Here is a 15,290-nt window from a genome sequence, read left to right as displayed (position 1 = left end):
TATTTGGCCACAGCTTTTTCTTAAGGGAAATAACTTTGATATTATTTGGTACTTGATCACGGATGCACTGTTAGCAAGTGTGAATAATTCACGAATTATTTAGGTATAATAGAATTTAGTTAATTGGTGTTACGTTCAAACTTCAAACATTTATTAATGCACTATATTCCATAATATAGTATGAAAGATCCATCACTTGGCGATTTAAACAAATAAAACGCATATTATCCACATTCTTTAAAATTTGGTATAAAGAAAATGCATTTTGCTTAGTTCATGTTGAGGTATTAATTTTGAAGAGATAGGATCAGTAATGTTACAATAGTTTTCCGCAGTTTGGCACAAGATTTTTAAACCAAAGAGGAAACCCAACTTCAACCTATTGTTACATAATAATAATAATAATAATAAAAGAGATTATAGTTGATAAAGGACATATTTTTAAAATAAATTAACTTTTTTGAAAAATAAAATCAGTGTTCATCTTCTTCCTCTCAAAATCACTGAATAAATCTTTCTCCACCATAAATCTCTAAAAAGAAATACTGAATATCCATAACCTAGATGGCTTTCTAAATAAAACCCTGTTCTGAGGATGCACCAATAGCCTGCCAAAATAAATCTCTATAAACTTCGAGGCAGGGAGTGGGTGATTTCTGCTTCTGTTTCAGAAATGGCGGCCACTGTAGTGCCGATAGCCTACCAAAACAAAACATCGTCAGTGCCGGACTGGCTAAAGAAAGGAGACAACGCATGGCAGATGATATTGGAGACGCTGGTCGGGATGCAGAGCGTGCTGGGTCTCGTCATCCTCTATGGAAGCATAGTGAAAAAGAAATGGGCAATCAATTCAGCTTTCATGGCGCTTTACGCCTTCGCTGCCGTCTTAATCTGCTGGGTCACTTGGGCTTACATGATGTCTTTTGGTGATCGTCTCCTCCCGTTCTGGGGCAAGGTCGGCCCTGCTTTAGGCCAGAAGTTTCTGATCAGACAAGCGAGGTTGCCGGAGACGACGCTAATGGAACCGAGGAGACGGCTATGATTGCACCGTTTTATCCTATGGCGTCCATGGTTTAATTTCAGTTCGTGTTTGCTGCGATCACAGTGATTTTGCTAGCTGGGTCAGTCCTGGGTAGAATGAACATCAAGGCTTGGATGCTATTCGTCCCGCTCTGGCTCACCTTTTCTTACACAGTCGGTGCTTTCGGTCTCTGGGGTGGTGGATTCTTGTTCCACTGGGGCGTCATGGACTACTCCGGCGGCTACGTCATCCACCTCTCCTCCGGGATCGCCGGCTTCACGGTAGCTTATTGGGTTAGTATTTATTGCTGAATCTCATCGAATCATTAATTAAACGGTGGGGAGGGAATTGGTCGTCCGGACTTGATGACTTGAGTCTGTTTACAGGTGGGACCGAGATCGACAAAGGACAGGGAGAGGTTCCCACTGAACAACGTTTTACTGATGTTGGCCGGTGCAGGGTTGCCGTGGATGGGTTGGGTTGGATTCAATGGTGGACATAAGAGATTAAATCCAATGGGTTTGATTGGTCAATTACATGAGAAATTGCACCTACACACTTTATTTAAAAATCGGTTTTTCTCTTACAAAAACCCAGTTTTGAACATGTCACACATTGGAAAATTATAAGTTTTGTTTTCAGTATTTCAATAGAGTTGATTACACTCTTTAGAATTAGCAGAGGAGAGTATGGGGATTCGATACTGTGCAATGCGTGCACACACATGTGTGCGACGCTATAGAGGCGCACTTTGCTCGCACTTCGCGTTGATGACCGTTGATGTCAACGGTCACGATTCGATCGGGTGTGATCAAGAGGCACAATTCAAAATTAACAGTCACCAACTATTACCTACTTTTTAAACAATCACAATGTTTGAAATTGTGATTGTTCAAGGTGCATTCTCTAAACCAGCACCTACCTTTTCTTCATACCTCTTCATAAATTATTTAAGGAGTATGAATCAAACTCCAAATCACACAATTTCGAAATTCACTCTCTTTCTCTCTCTCAGTCCAGTCTGCTATAGTCTCACAGAAGGTTTTTTTGGAGACTCTTTAACTTTGCTGGTTGCAGATTCTCGCCCAAGGCTCTGTTGTATCATGGGAACGAATTTGCCTATAACCCAACAGCAAACTCAGTAAAACTGAGTGGGGGCAAATAACGTCCTAAAGACAGTGTCTTCAGACGCACCTCAGAGCTTCTCCTCCAAAGTTATAGTGACCCCATTCTTCCCCAACAATTTTAGAACGTTACTCTACAATGGAGGCGGAAGCAAGCATGACTTCGATCAAGATGATGAACCAAGATCTTGTTCGACTAGACCAATTCGATGGAACAAATTTCAGCCGATGGCAAGACAAGATGATATTCTTTCTGATCACACTGAAATTATACTATCTACTAGACCCAAATCTGCAATCACTTCCTGAACCCACTGACAAAGACTCAAAGAAACTAAAGAAGAAAAGAGCAAAACGAGAAGATGACTCACTTCTGTGCCGAGGACACATACTGAATGCTTTATCAGACCGTCTCTACAACTTCTACAAGGAACTTACATCTCCAAAAGAAATCTGAAAGGCCGCCCTATAATTCAAATGCAAGGTGCAAGAAGCAGATACGAATAAGTGTCTTATTGCAAAATACTTTGATTTCACCATGAACGACCATAAACCCATACTGGAGCAAATTCATGAACTACATGTGATAGTCAACAAAATTCAATCCCTTAACATCATCCTTCCTGAATCTTTCCAAGTGGGAGCAATCATTGCCAAACTTCCACTCTCTTGGAAGGATTACAAGAAGAAGCTTCTGCATAAGGCTGAAGAACTTACCTTGGAGCAAATTCAGCAATACCTTCATATTGAAGAAGAGTCTCAAATTAGAGATAGTAGGGATAAGACCCTGATCGGTATGCTGAACTCTAAGGTCAATTTTGTGGAAAACGGATCGAAGAAGACTAACCCTGCATTACAAGTAAAGAAGAAGGATGGGAACTTCAAGAAGAGCAACAATAAGAAAGGATCCTACTATGTTTGTGGAAAGAAGGGGCATTATGCCGAGTCTACCGACATCGGAAAAGCGGAACCAAGTCTACAAACATGGTAGAAGACAATCTCGTGGCCATGATTACTGAAGTCAATATGGCAGAATCGTCTTCTGGATGGTGGTTTGATTCAGGTGCCACAATTCATATTTGCAAGGACAAGTCCTTATTCAAGACATATGAAGAAGTGACTGATGGCCAGGAGGTACAGATGGGAAACCAAACATGTGCCAAAGTTGCTGGAAGAGGCAGCATAGAGTTGAAATTCACCTCCGGAAAGACACTGACTCTCCTAAATGTTCTTCATGTTCTTGACATTAGAAAGAACTTGGTCTCAGTAAATCTTGTTTGTAAGAAGGGATTCAAAGTTGTCTTTAAATCCGACAAACTAATCCTATCCAAGAATGGGATGTTTGTTGGAAAGGGATATGGTTGTAATGGTATGTTCAAATTAAGTATTAATGAAGGAAAATATTTTGCTTATATTGTTGATTATTTCTCTTTATGGCATGATAGATTAGCACACTTGAATTTTAAATCCATAAAGAACATGTGCAAACTTGGTATAATTGTTTACAATCATGAATCAACTGAAAAATTTGAAATATGTGTAAAATCTAAAATGGCTAAGAAACCTTTCCCTAGTGTTGATAGAAATTCTCAACTTCTAGAACTAATCCATTATGACATTTGTGAACTCAATGGTGTATTAACTAGAGAAGGTAAGAGATACTTCATAACCTTTATAGATGACTTTTTTAGGTACACCTATGTCTACCTTATGAGAACTAAGGATGAAGCCTTTGACATGTTTAAACTATATAAGACTGAAGTTGGAAATCAACTAGAAAAGAAAATTAAAATCCTTAGAAGTGATAGGGGTGTTGAATACCTTAAAAAAATGAGTTTAATTCTTTTTGTGAAAAATTTGGAATAATGCATCAGTATTCTGCTCCTTATACCCCTCAACAAAATGGTATGGCTAAAAGAAAAAATAGAACACTTACATAAATGATAAACTGCGTGTTGTTAAAAGCTAATGCACCCTTAAACCTATGGGGGGAAGCACTCCTAACAGCCTGCCATTTATATAACATAATTGTTTCTAGAGTTAATAACAAACGCCCATATGAATTATGGACAGAAAGAAAGCCTAATTTAGCATATCTAAAAGTGTGGGGGTGCTTAGCATATTATAGAGTTCCATATCCTAAAAGAACCAAATTAGGACTCAGAGCTAAGAAAAGTATGTTGGATATGTAGAACATAGCAAGGCCTATAGGCTTCTAGACTTAGAGTCCAACATAATAATTGAAACTAGAGATGTTGAATTCTTTGAAAATAAACTGTGCTCTGAACCTACAGAAAATGAATCCACAGAAAATGGCAGAGAAACTCAGATCTCAATACCTATTGATAATAATGAGATTAAAAGAAGAAATGACACAACTATAACACCTACAATAGGACTTAGAAGAAGTTAAAGACAAACAACAGAGAAACACTTAGGTTCAGATTTTATCTCTACTCAGTCAATTGTGTTTTTGGTTGAGACTGATAGAGAGAAGATTTTAAATAAGATACATATTGTCCTAAACATTGAAAATGATCCAAAAACCTATAGTGAGGCCATGACCTCTAAAGATGCTACCTTTTGGAAGGAAGTTATAAATGATGAAATGAATTCAATAATGTCAAATAACACATGGGTACTAGTAGACCTGCCTCCAATGTCAAAACCAATAAAATGTAAATGGGTGTTTAGAAGAAAATACAACACTGATGGAACTGTACAAACTTTTAAGGTTAAATTGGTAGCAAAAGGATTTAGTCAAAAGGAAGGGATTGATTACTTTGACACCTATGCACCAGTGGCTAGAACAACTTCCATTAGCACACTCATAGCATTAGCATCCATTTATCACTTATCTGTTCACCAAATGGATGTTAAAAGCGCTTTCTTAAATGGTGATTTAAATGAAAAAGTTTATATGGAATAGCCAGAAGGATTTGTTTTTCCTAAAAACGAGAAGAAAGTTTGTAAAATGGTTAAATCACTATATGGATTAAAACAAACACCTAAACAGTGGCATGAGAAATTTGATTCTTGCATCATAGCTTTTGGTTTTAAACATAATCGTGCTGATAAATGTATCTACTCTAAATTCACTGAAAATTATGGAGTAATTGTGTGTCTTTATGTTGATGATATGCTTATTGTGGGTACGAATATGGTTGGCATAAATGAAACTAAAAACTACTTATCATCTATCTTCAAGATGAAAGATTTAGGAGAAGTAGATACCATATTGGGAATAAAAGTTAAAAAGCATAGTAGGGGTTATGCATTAAGCCAATCACATTATATTGAGAAAGTACTTGAGAAATTTAAGCATTTAGGGTTTAAATAATATAGCACGCCATATGATTCTAATATAAAGCTAGTAGAAAATACTAGTAGAGCAATTGCACAACTTGAGTATGCTAGTGCAGTAGAGAGCTTGATGTATGCTATGCTTTGTACCAGACCTGATATTGCATTTGCAGTAAGTAAACTCAATCAGTTTACAAGTAATCCCAGTGCATAGCACTGGAAGGCAATTGAGAGAGTTCTTGAGCATCTCAAGAGAACCTTGGAACTTAGCTTGTTTTATTGTGATTATCCAACTGTACTAGAAGGGTACACTGATGCAAGTTGGATTACCGGTAATGGAGATAATAAGTCCACATCTGGATGTATTTTCGTCTTTGGTGGGGGTGCAATCTCTTGGGCATCCAAGAGACAAATTTGTATATCTCACTGGACCTAGAATCCGAATTCATAGCCTTAGCAGCTGCTAGAAAAGAGGTTGAATGAATTATGAATTTATTATTGGATATAAAAATTTGGCCTAGTCCTATGCCTCCAATTTTCATTTACTATGATAGTGAGACAACTTTGTTAATGGCCTACAATGGTACCTACAATGGTAAGCCCAGACATATAAGTCTGAGACATGAATTTGTTAGGCAACTGATTCAAGATGGTTTCATCACTATAACATGTGAGGTCAAGGGCTTGGCCAGAGAATTGGTAAGAATGACAACCAAAGAGATGAGATTAAAACCCTTTACTTAGTCACCTGTACTGGTAACCCAACCTGAACTGGAAAACCATCAGTATTGGGTTTAATGGGTAACAACAAGTTACAGCAATGTGACTGTTAGCATGAACATTGAGAAATTTCCCATCACAACATAAACAGTGTTGTCCGTTATGATGAGAGGTTGAGATAAACTCTTAATGAATTTCTGAAATGTGTCAAATAATGGAGCACATAGTGGAACTTCACCTATGTAAACATAGAAGTGGCGTCGCTTCTCATGAGGGTTTGGGTTTGCTCTCGAGATTGTTCATGAAACCAGGAAAGAAGCACATGGCCATAATAGTGCTGAGCAAAACTGGAAACTCTTGCAGAGACTAGACATTTTTGTATGTATAGGTGTCTCCGGTCTGTCTTGAGAGTAATTGGTTTAAGGTCTTACCACCAATAACTTTGACAAGGCTCTGAGATAACTATACTAACAAGAGGTTTAAGTTGATAAACACCTTTTGTATGCATAACTGTGTCATAGTAGTTTGGATTGAGAGATAACTAAGTAATTGATCAATCAATGTGGGGGATTGTTGGATTTTAATCTCATAAGGGATTAAATCCAATGGGTTTGATTGGTCAATTACATGAGAAATTGCACCTACACACTTGATTTAAAAATCAGTTTTTCTCTTACAAAAACGTAGTTTTGAACTTGTCCCACATTGGAAAATTATAAGTTTTGTTTTTAGTATTTCAATAGGAGCTGATTTACACTCATCAAAATTAGTAGTTGAGAGTATGGGGATTCGATACCGTGCAACGCACGCACTTTGCGTTGATGATCGTTGATGAGATCAACGGTCACGATTCGATCGGGTGTGATCAAGAGGCACAATTCAAAGTTAACAGTCACCAACTGTTAATTACTTTTTAAGCAGTCACAATATTTGAAATTGTGACTGTTCAATGTGCATTCTCTAAACCATCACCTACATTTTCTTCATACTTCTTCACAAATTATTTAAGGAGCATGAATCAAACTCCAAATCACACAATTTCGAAATTCACTCTCTTTTTCTCTCTCTCTCAGTCCGGTCTGCTACAGTCTCACAGAAGGTTTCTTTGGAGACTCTTCAACTTTGCTGGTTGTAGATTCTCGCCCAAGGCTCTGTTGTATCTTGGGAACGAATTTGCCTGTAACTCAACAGCAAACTCAGTAAAATTGAGTGGGGGCAAATAACGTTCTAAAGACAGTGTCTTCAGACGCACCTCAGAGCTTCTCCTCTAAAGTTACAGTGACCCCATTCTTCCCCAACAGTGAAGATCCTTACACGAAGAATATTGACTCGTCCATGGTCATACTGGACACGAACATTTGTGCAGCAACGAATTTGCTGGTCTAGATTTGCCTCGATGCCATCTTCTTTAACAAACCTTCGGTGATCGAGGCCGTCCGGGGAATGATTGCAAGACTTGTCTGAATCATGCCGAGTGCAGGTAATGTTGTTGTTTCTTTTTCTGGGTTACGGATATTAAATTAACGATCGATTGGTGCATCCTCCGAACAGGATTCTGCTATGCATATTCAGTATTTCTTTTTTACAAGGATGAACAAAAAAATAACAAAAAAGTAAAAATTTATGATTGAGAGATATTTATTCAATGGGAGTAAGACGCGGAACAATATTTTTGCCCAATTTTTGTATATTTAAAAAAGAATTAACTTATTTTAAAAATTATATTAAAACAATTAATTTTATTGATATTAGGGCCAGAACTGTGAAGTTTGACCTCTACAACAAGCTTTACGGCTTTACTTCTTGTGATATCGGCCGGCATTATAATTTCTTACATATCGACTTTATAGAATACAATGAGGTTGAAAGTTACAAACTTCCCTTGTTATCTCCACTAATTGGGCCGTTGGATAACTTACTGAAGTGGCTGAACTGAATGACATATTCCTTCGAATAAGTCATTAAAGTAAGTCATGAGCTCCTTAATGGCTGAAGGTAACGTTGGGTTGATTTGTATACCTCTACGATATTTTATTATCATTAATTTTTTAAAAGTAAAATTGGGTATAATATCTCAATTTTCATGCCTGTGCCGGTAGGCATGGTCAGATCAAAGCAGCTTTACCTAGAAGTTCTCAAACTTAAAAGACAACCAATCAACTGGGTCAAAAGTCTTTCTTGACCTTATTTATTTTCTACCAAGGTCATGTTTGCGAGTGGTTAAGTTAAAAATAAGTGTTTATTCGAGTGATTATTTGTTTTCTATGAAGGCCCACTTATTTGCATTTGGCACCCAATTTTTTCAAGTGATTATTTTTTAAAATAAGCACTTATTTTATATTGGGCATTTGATAATCTTTTTCTCTAATAAGCATTTATGATTATTTTGTCCTTCATTTTCTTTCAAATTTTCAAAGTATATCATTTGAAAGTACTTTTATTAAATTACTTTTATAAAAGCACTTTTATGAAAGCAATTTTAATAAAGTACTTTTACGAAAGAATTTTTACAAAAGTACTTTTACAAAAGTGCTTATAAAAGTAATTCTTAAAAGTAGTTTCATAAAAGTGCTTTCATAAAAGTACTTTTGTAAAAGTTCTTTTATAAATGTGTTTTTGTAAAAGTACTTTCATAAAAGTACTTTTATGAAATTCAACTAGGGATAATTTTGGAAGAAAAATTGAATAAGAGTTTACTATATAAGCACTTAAAAAAAGCTGGAAATTTGGACTTAAAAATAAGTCCTTATTTTTAAAAAGCACTTATTTTGGGCTTTATTTCCCAAATGCCAGTAAGTGCTTAATGGCCCAAAATAAGCATTTATTTTGAGTAAGCACTGATTTTTAAGCACTCTCAAACATGGCCTAACACTTATCCAGGTGGATCTAGTAGATATAGGGTCCTACTTTTAGGATGGGTCTTAGTCTCATGGTGAGATTTGCAGTGTTAAATCATGTTGGTAGAGGGTTAGAATATGCTTTATTGGCAGGAGATTTTCAACTAGTAAGTCTATTTACTTGTGTTCTTTTCTGTTCAAGTAAGTTTTTGCTATTTCCTTTTTATCTTTGTACCTTTTTGTTTTTAGCACTTATTTAATTGGTATTTTTGTCTTGTTAAATTTTAACATCTTTTTTTTTCAGGTGGAAAAGTAATTTACTAGAGAAAGTTAAGAATTTCTTGGGTAAGTGGCCAAAAAATTTACTTAGGTCCCATTTACATTTTAGGAAGTTACTTATCCAGGTAACTCCACTTACCCAAATAAGTATTTTCTAGGGTACACTCATCTAGGTAAGTGTATTTACCCATGTTCTTTTATTTCCTAAGTAAATAAGACAATAATTGTTTTAACCATAAAAAATTATAATTAAAATGAACAATTTTGTTCCATCCAAGTGTTGGAAACTTTCCCCTTAGGAGGAAAAATTACTTATCCACCTAGGAGTTGAAAAAAGAACATGGGTATTTTGGTCAATAGAAGCTAAAATTCCATTGACCAACTTTCCCCTCTCAAAAATCCAAAAAACGAATGGAATCTCAGAAAAAAAGTATTATTATCATATTTACCTAAAAAAGAACAACAAATAAATATAATTTTTTAAAGGCTAGTTACTTGTTTCTAAAATACATAAATAAACAATAGAACGAAAAAAAAAACTCACATGATTTTACTAGTATCAACAAATCAATATTGCAATCAAATACAAATAGCGTAAGAAATAGGGAACATCCCCATATAAAAGATACATCACAGTGAGGGATTCTTATTACTGATGAGCTGTGGAACAATATGGGATTAAGAATGCGAAAAAGAATTAAAAGAGAACAACAGAACAAGCATCTTCACTGGTTGCAGAAGATAGAGAGCTTAAGAAAAAATAACTCCAGAAAAGTTGAAAAATGTATGGATTATGAGTCTAAGAAAGAGATTCTAAGCATAGACATCAGGGTTTGCCAAGAGATAGTTCTCCACAAGCTTGTACATTCCCATAGCTTGGTCCTTGCCCTCCCTGATTTCCTCTTCTTTGATCTCTACATCACCTTTAGTATGGTACTGGCTTATCATCTTACACATGCATCCTCCGTCGCTGGAGGACATGAACTTAACCTCATAATCAATGTGATCAAGCTTGTCCTTCAATGGATCACCTTCAATCAAGCTGTACTTGCACACAAAGTTCTCTTTGTCCAGCTCATTCACTCGGTTCTTCACATATTTGAAGGGGATAGCTGCAAAACAAAACAATTTTTGAATTTTGTTAAACAAACAAAGCATTCTCCTAGTCCTAGTTTTCATGTTGTTTGGTTTAGTTTGGAATTAATAAACGGTTATGTGTGTTTGGTGAAAAAGAACTTCTTTCAAATGGGGTAATTAATATAGGTATTTTGGAAATCAGGTAGTGAGTCAAAACGGATAGAAAACGCAATTAGCACTTATTGAAAAAAGCACTTAAAATAAGCACATAAATGCTTATTGGTGTTATCCTAGCCTAAAATAAGTGCGTAAAATAAGAAGACCCCAATGGGTATAACTACTGGCAGAACATTTTGAAGAATACGATATAGATTGATCTTGTGAGTTGTGGCTAACCTTCAGTGAAGTTAACCTGTTCGATGCTTCCAACCTCTCCATCTCCTTGGATCAAGTCCACGCTTTTTATGGCTTGAGGCATGAGCTTGGGGATGAGGTTCCGAGAGTCAAGAATCAAAGCCTTGAACATCCTTGCCGGAGCTACCGGACTTGCAAACTCCTGCGTAAAGGTGGTGACACCCATGTTCGGCTGAGTGTGAGAAAATTATTAGAGAAAAGAAGTAGGAAGATGAAATCCAATCGGTCTCAGTGGAGGAGACTGAACTGGTTTACATGGTATATAATTAAGCAGAGGTGGTATTTATAGACGGAGGTCGTCTGAGGTTGGTTTGGTGTTGGTGAGAAAGTCTCCTGTTCAGGCTCTTCGAGTCTATGGCGGCCCAATTCAAATATAATTCGCAATAAAAGACCAGACTTGGATAAAGAGAGAAGAAAGAACATCATCAAAGTATCACACACAGGCGGCCCAAAAAGCAGGAAAATTTTGTTTTTCACGTTGAAACTAGGGGTCAGTCTCCGTTTTGTTACGACCGGATTTAGTCTGCCGGTCCAATAACCATATTGCATACACCTAACTTCTTTTGACGGGGCCCTGATAAAAGAATACTTTCTGGCCCATTCAGCTGGTTCATAACCATCCTCATCCTTAAGGGGTAGCCCATTCCTAAACCCATAACCCCCCAACCCTGGGAGGCTGGGATTGAATTTGAAATTGGACAAATGGACACTGTTTGCAGCCCTAGGTTTAATATTAGGGTTGTCAACGGGTTGGGTCTGGGTCGGGTATAGGTAAAACCAAAACTGACTTGATAAAAAATATTAAGAAATCAAAATAGAACCAGACCTTATAGGGCCTATAATTTAGACCCAAAACCTGATCGATCCTCGAAACAATTGGGCCTGACCTACATATATTTGGCTTGGATTGGGTTTGAATCGGTTTAGGACTCAGTAGGACTGGTTTCAAATCAATCAGATCGGACCCGACTCATTAACAGCCCATAATAATAATATAGCCAACAACCTCTGCCTTTTGATAATCACAACGACGTTATAACTGAAAATGGATGTTGAAGGTAATCAGAGACTAAAGTATGTAATCAAATATTCAGGGCGTTACGATGAATTTTGTTGTAGGAATGAATGAATTTTTTTCCATGCATTTGATCTGTATCTTTTTTCATAGATTTGGCATTGATGCTGCTGATGTGTGAGTTTGAAGTATCGTTTTTTGAGAATTTTTTTCTTTGAAAATGTTCCTGTCAGGTAGGATATTTCCTGGAGTAACAACACTTTATATTTAGTATCAGTGCTCTATATTTGTTTTCAGCACAGGTACCCATTATAGGAAGTCCATGTCACTGTTACATCACGTCCTCGTTGGCAGCAACAAACTCCATTATGAGAAAACGTCAAATTCAGCATTGCTCCAAACCACACCTTCTCGATTTGCATGACGTGGCTTAGAGCACCATATTTTATGAAAAAACGATTTCAAACATATTAACGTTTCCTACAACACCATTTTCTCCAACGTAGCACTGATGTCACTATTTTCTAGAACAGGCATGAATTCCAAACTACGCTTGTTTTGATTGGGATAGGGGGGACCGGAGTTCAGTTCTTTAAATCTTTTTTTTTTTTTCCTTTTTTTTTCCATCCTAGGTCACTGACCTCTTGAAGTCGGATGATATTTCGGGTTAGTATTCTTGCTTGGAAAAATTGAAGTTTTGATTGTATATGACTTATGACTTATGGCTTTAGTTAGATAGTTCATTAATTTTTTATGATGGAGTTTAACGTGGATATGGAACCAGACTTTGTTTTAAAGACTATGGTCTATGGGGCTCATATTATTTTTGGATTAAATTGACCGGAGACCTGGAAGTCTAATCTAGATTATATTATATGTAGGGATTCAATCCACGTGGCATCTTCCTCTTCAAATTTTGCTCTAAAATGGTGTTTGGCACTTCTCACAAGACCAGAATGTCAATGACAATATTAAATCCTTGGTGGTTAGTTATGACTTCAAATTAATGATTTTGATGACTGATTGATTTGGAAAGGAAATTCAGATGATAAGTTTTCAATAAAATAAGTTTGGGAAATTTCTAGAAAGAAAAACCAATCATTAAATTGGTACAAGTTTGTTTGAAAATCATGTTTGCCTTCTAAAATCTCAGTATTTATGTGGAGATTTCTCCATAAGGCTATAATTGTGGATGATAGTATCACATCTAAAGAAGCTTATCTTGCTTCGAAATGCATTTGTTGTGGTCAGAATAATACAAAAAATATTGATCACATTTTCAACAATGGTGTATTGGCTTCTAGGTGCTGGCAGTACTTTAGTGCTAATTTTGAGCTCCTAGTTTTTAGATCCCAACATATAAGGGATCGCATCTTTGATTGGGGGAGCCAATGCTCTATCGACTGTTAACAGAATCAAGTTTTATCAAGATTTCCTTCTCTTATTTTATGGAAAATCTGGGTTGAGCGCTGTAGGAGAACTTTAATTTGAATAAAAATACATGACTGCAATTCAAGTAATTCAACGCGTTAAATTCTAGCTAAGAGAGCTGAATAGACTTGCTCCTTCGCCGAAGCATGTTGATTGTAATACTAAATGACTAATTGACCTCTACATCCCAGTCAAAAGTACAGCCAGCAGAATAGTGCTTTAGATTAAATGGACAAAACCTCAAGATGGCCACAACAAATTAAACATTGGTGGAGCTTCAAGAGGAAATCACAGGCCTACTGGTGGATGAGGAATTATAAGAAATAGCATTGGAATGATCATAGGCACCTTCTCAAACTACGACTGGGTGAGCAGCTCTCTTCAAGCTGAATTCCTAGCAATTCTTGATGGTATACAACTTTGTGTGAATAAGTCTCTTTTCAATATAGAGGTGGAATGTAATAATCAGCTCTTCGTGAACATCATGAAATGTAATATTGCTGCTCCTTGGTCTGCCTATTATACACACAACAAAATAAAAGAAATCTCAGCTGGTCTCAACATTGAATTTCATCATGCTTTTAAGAAAGCCAACCAAACTGTTGATTGCCTTGCTAATGAGGGAGTGGATAAAGGTTCTATGACTATCTACAATCATCTTTCCGACTTAACGGACCACGTGAGAACTTTGATTGCTCAAGACAATCAAGGTTTAGTTATTCCAAGAGTCCATTTTGGTAATGAAGCTTATATTCCCCTTTATTTCTTGTTTATTCCTCTTGTAGGGGGGATTGAAGTTATGAGGGAGTGTTTGTATCTAGTTGGGTTAGGTTCAAGGGGCTATGTCCTCCCTAGTTCTTGTTTAGATTTTTTTTTTCTTTCTTTTTGGATGGGCCTAAGGTGGTAAGGGAGAGCTATGTATGCTTGGGTCATGGGGCAAAGCGGGCTAAGTCCTCCCCTGTTATTACAAATTTTCCTCTTGAAAATGATTAATAAAATTTAAGATGGTCGCCCCTCCACTTGGAGTAAAGTTTGGGGTTAAAAAATTATTATTTTATTATTATTTTAAATCCACGTAATTAGAGCATTCACGTCTCACATTTCTTCACTTGAATAACATCAAAATCATGAGAAGTGATGAAATGCAATGACAAAACGATTCTTGCATTACTGTTGAAGGGAGATTCAAAATTTCAAAAATCTCTCCTCCCTCCCGTACTTTTGAGTTTTGTCTTTTCCTCTTCCCTCTCTTGAATGCATGAGAAGATTCCTTATCCTTGCTTGGGAAAGAAATAGAATTGTTTCCTCTTAAGTTTGAAAAGGAAAGAGGATTGACCCAGCAGGTTTTGGCTTGGAAGGGAAAGAATTGTAGGAAAAATAGCAACCGGAACCAATTGCTTGACCAATTCCTGAGTCAATTGGTCCGACCATCCGGTTGCCTGATCAGTTCTTGGGACAATCTCATACATCCCAATGACTCAATCTTTGCCGGCTTCGATTTCTTTTCTCTGACCTCAACATTACCGATTGTGTTGTATTCACTCCACATCCTACAAATGCATCCTCCCCCGCCATAAGCCTCCAACTCAACTTCATAGGTATATAATTGATTCATGCTTTTGCCCTAGTGCATTGCCTTCAATCGATTTGTACTTGCACCCGAAATTCTTCATCCAGAGCGTCGATTTCATGCTTAATAGGGGTGAGCAAGAAAATTTGAAAAACCAAATCAGTTTGGTATTTAAAAAAAAAACTAAAGATATTGATTCAATTTCGACTAATCATTATAAAAAAAAAACCCGATGATTAGCCAAATCAACCGGTCATACATACATACATATGTGTCAATCCAGACAATGATTTTTTATTTTTTATTGTAATTATTTTTTTTTATTTTTTAATTCATTAAATCAGAATGGACCATCCGTTCAAACTAAATTGTTGGACTATTTGACCGGGAACCAATCCCCAAAATGGTTCCTTGTCCGGTCCGATTTTTAAAACTTTGTTATTCTCTGAGAGAATCTCCATCTTGGGGTTGTCCTCCAGTTCTTTTCTTCTTTCCATTT

At 36.5% G+C, this 15,290-nt stretch overlaps 1 protein-coding gene and 1 pseudogene across 2 annotated transcripts; one reads left to right on the top strand and one right to left on the bottom strand.

The window, feature by feature from the left end:
- The first annotated feature begins 258 nt into the window (after window positions 1–258).
- LOC148867629 (ammonium transporter 3 member 1 pseudogene) lies at window positions 259–7,632 on the top strand (annotated as a pseudogene). The gene is made up of 3 exons (XR_016109599.1): window positions 259–1,314; window positions 1,408–1,540; window positions 7,475–7,632. The product of XR_016109599.1 is annotated as an ammonium transporter 3 member 1 pseudogene (transcript).
- A 2,257-nt stretch (window positions 7,633–9,889) lies between these two features.
- LOC148867628 (major strawberry allergen Fra a 1-2-like) lies at window positions 9,890–11,032 on the bottom strand. The gene is made up of 2 exons (XM_088974179.1): window positions 10,758–11,032; window positions 9,890–10,396 (listed from the first exon to the last, which is right to left on the bottom strand). Exons 1-2 carry the CDS (start codon window positions 10,939–10,941, stop codon window positions 10,098–10,100), a joined length of 483 nt encoding a protein of 160 aa, XP_088830305.1. The 5' UTR covers window positions 10,942–11,032; the 3' UTR covers window positions 9,890–10,097.
- Window positions 11,033–15,290: the final 4,258 nt, after the last annotated feature.

Source organism: Nelumbo lutea, chromosome 3 (genome assembly GCF_056320005.1).
Source record: "Nelumbo lutea isolate HS-2025 chromosome 3, American lotus-T2T, whole genome shotgun sequence".
In the NCBI taxonomy this organism is placed as follows: domain Eukaryota; kingdom Viridiplantae; phylum Streptophyta; class Magnoliopsida; order Proteales; family Nelumbonaceae; genus Nelumbo; species Nelumbo lutea.
This window is presented reverse-complemented; position numbering and strand designations above follow the sequence as displayed.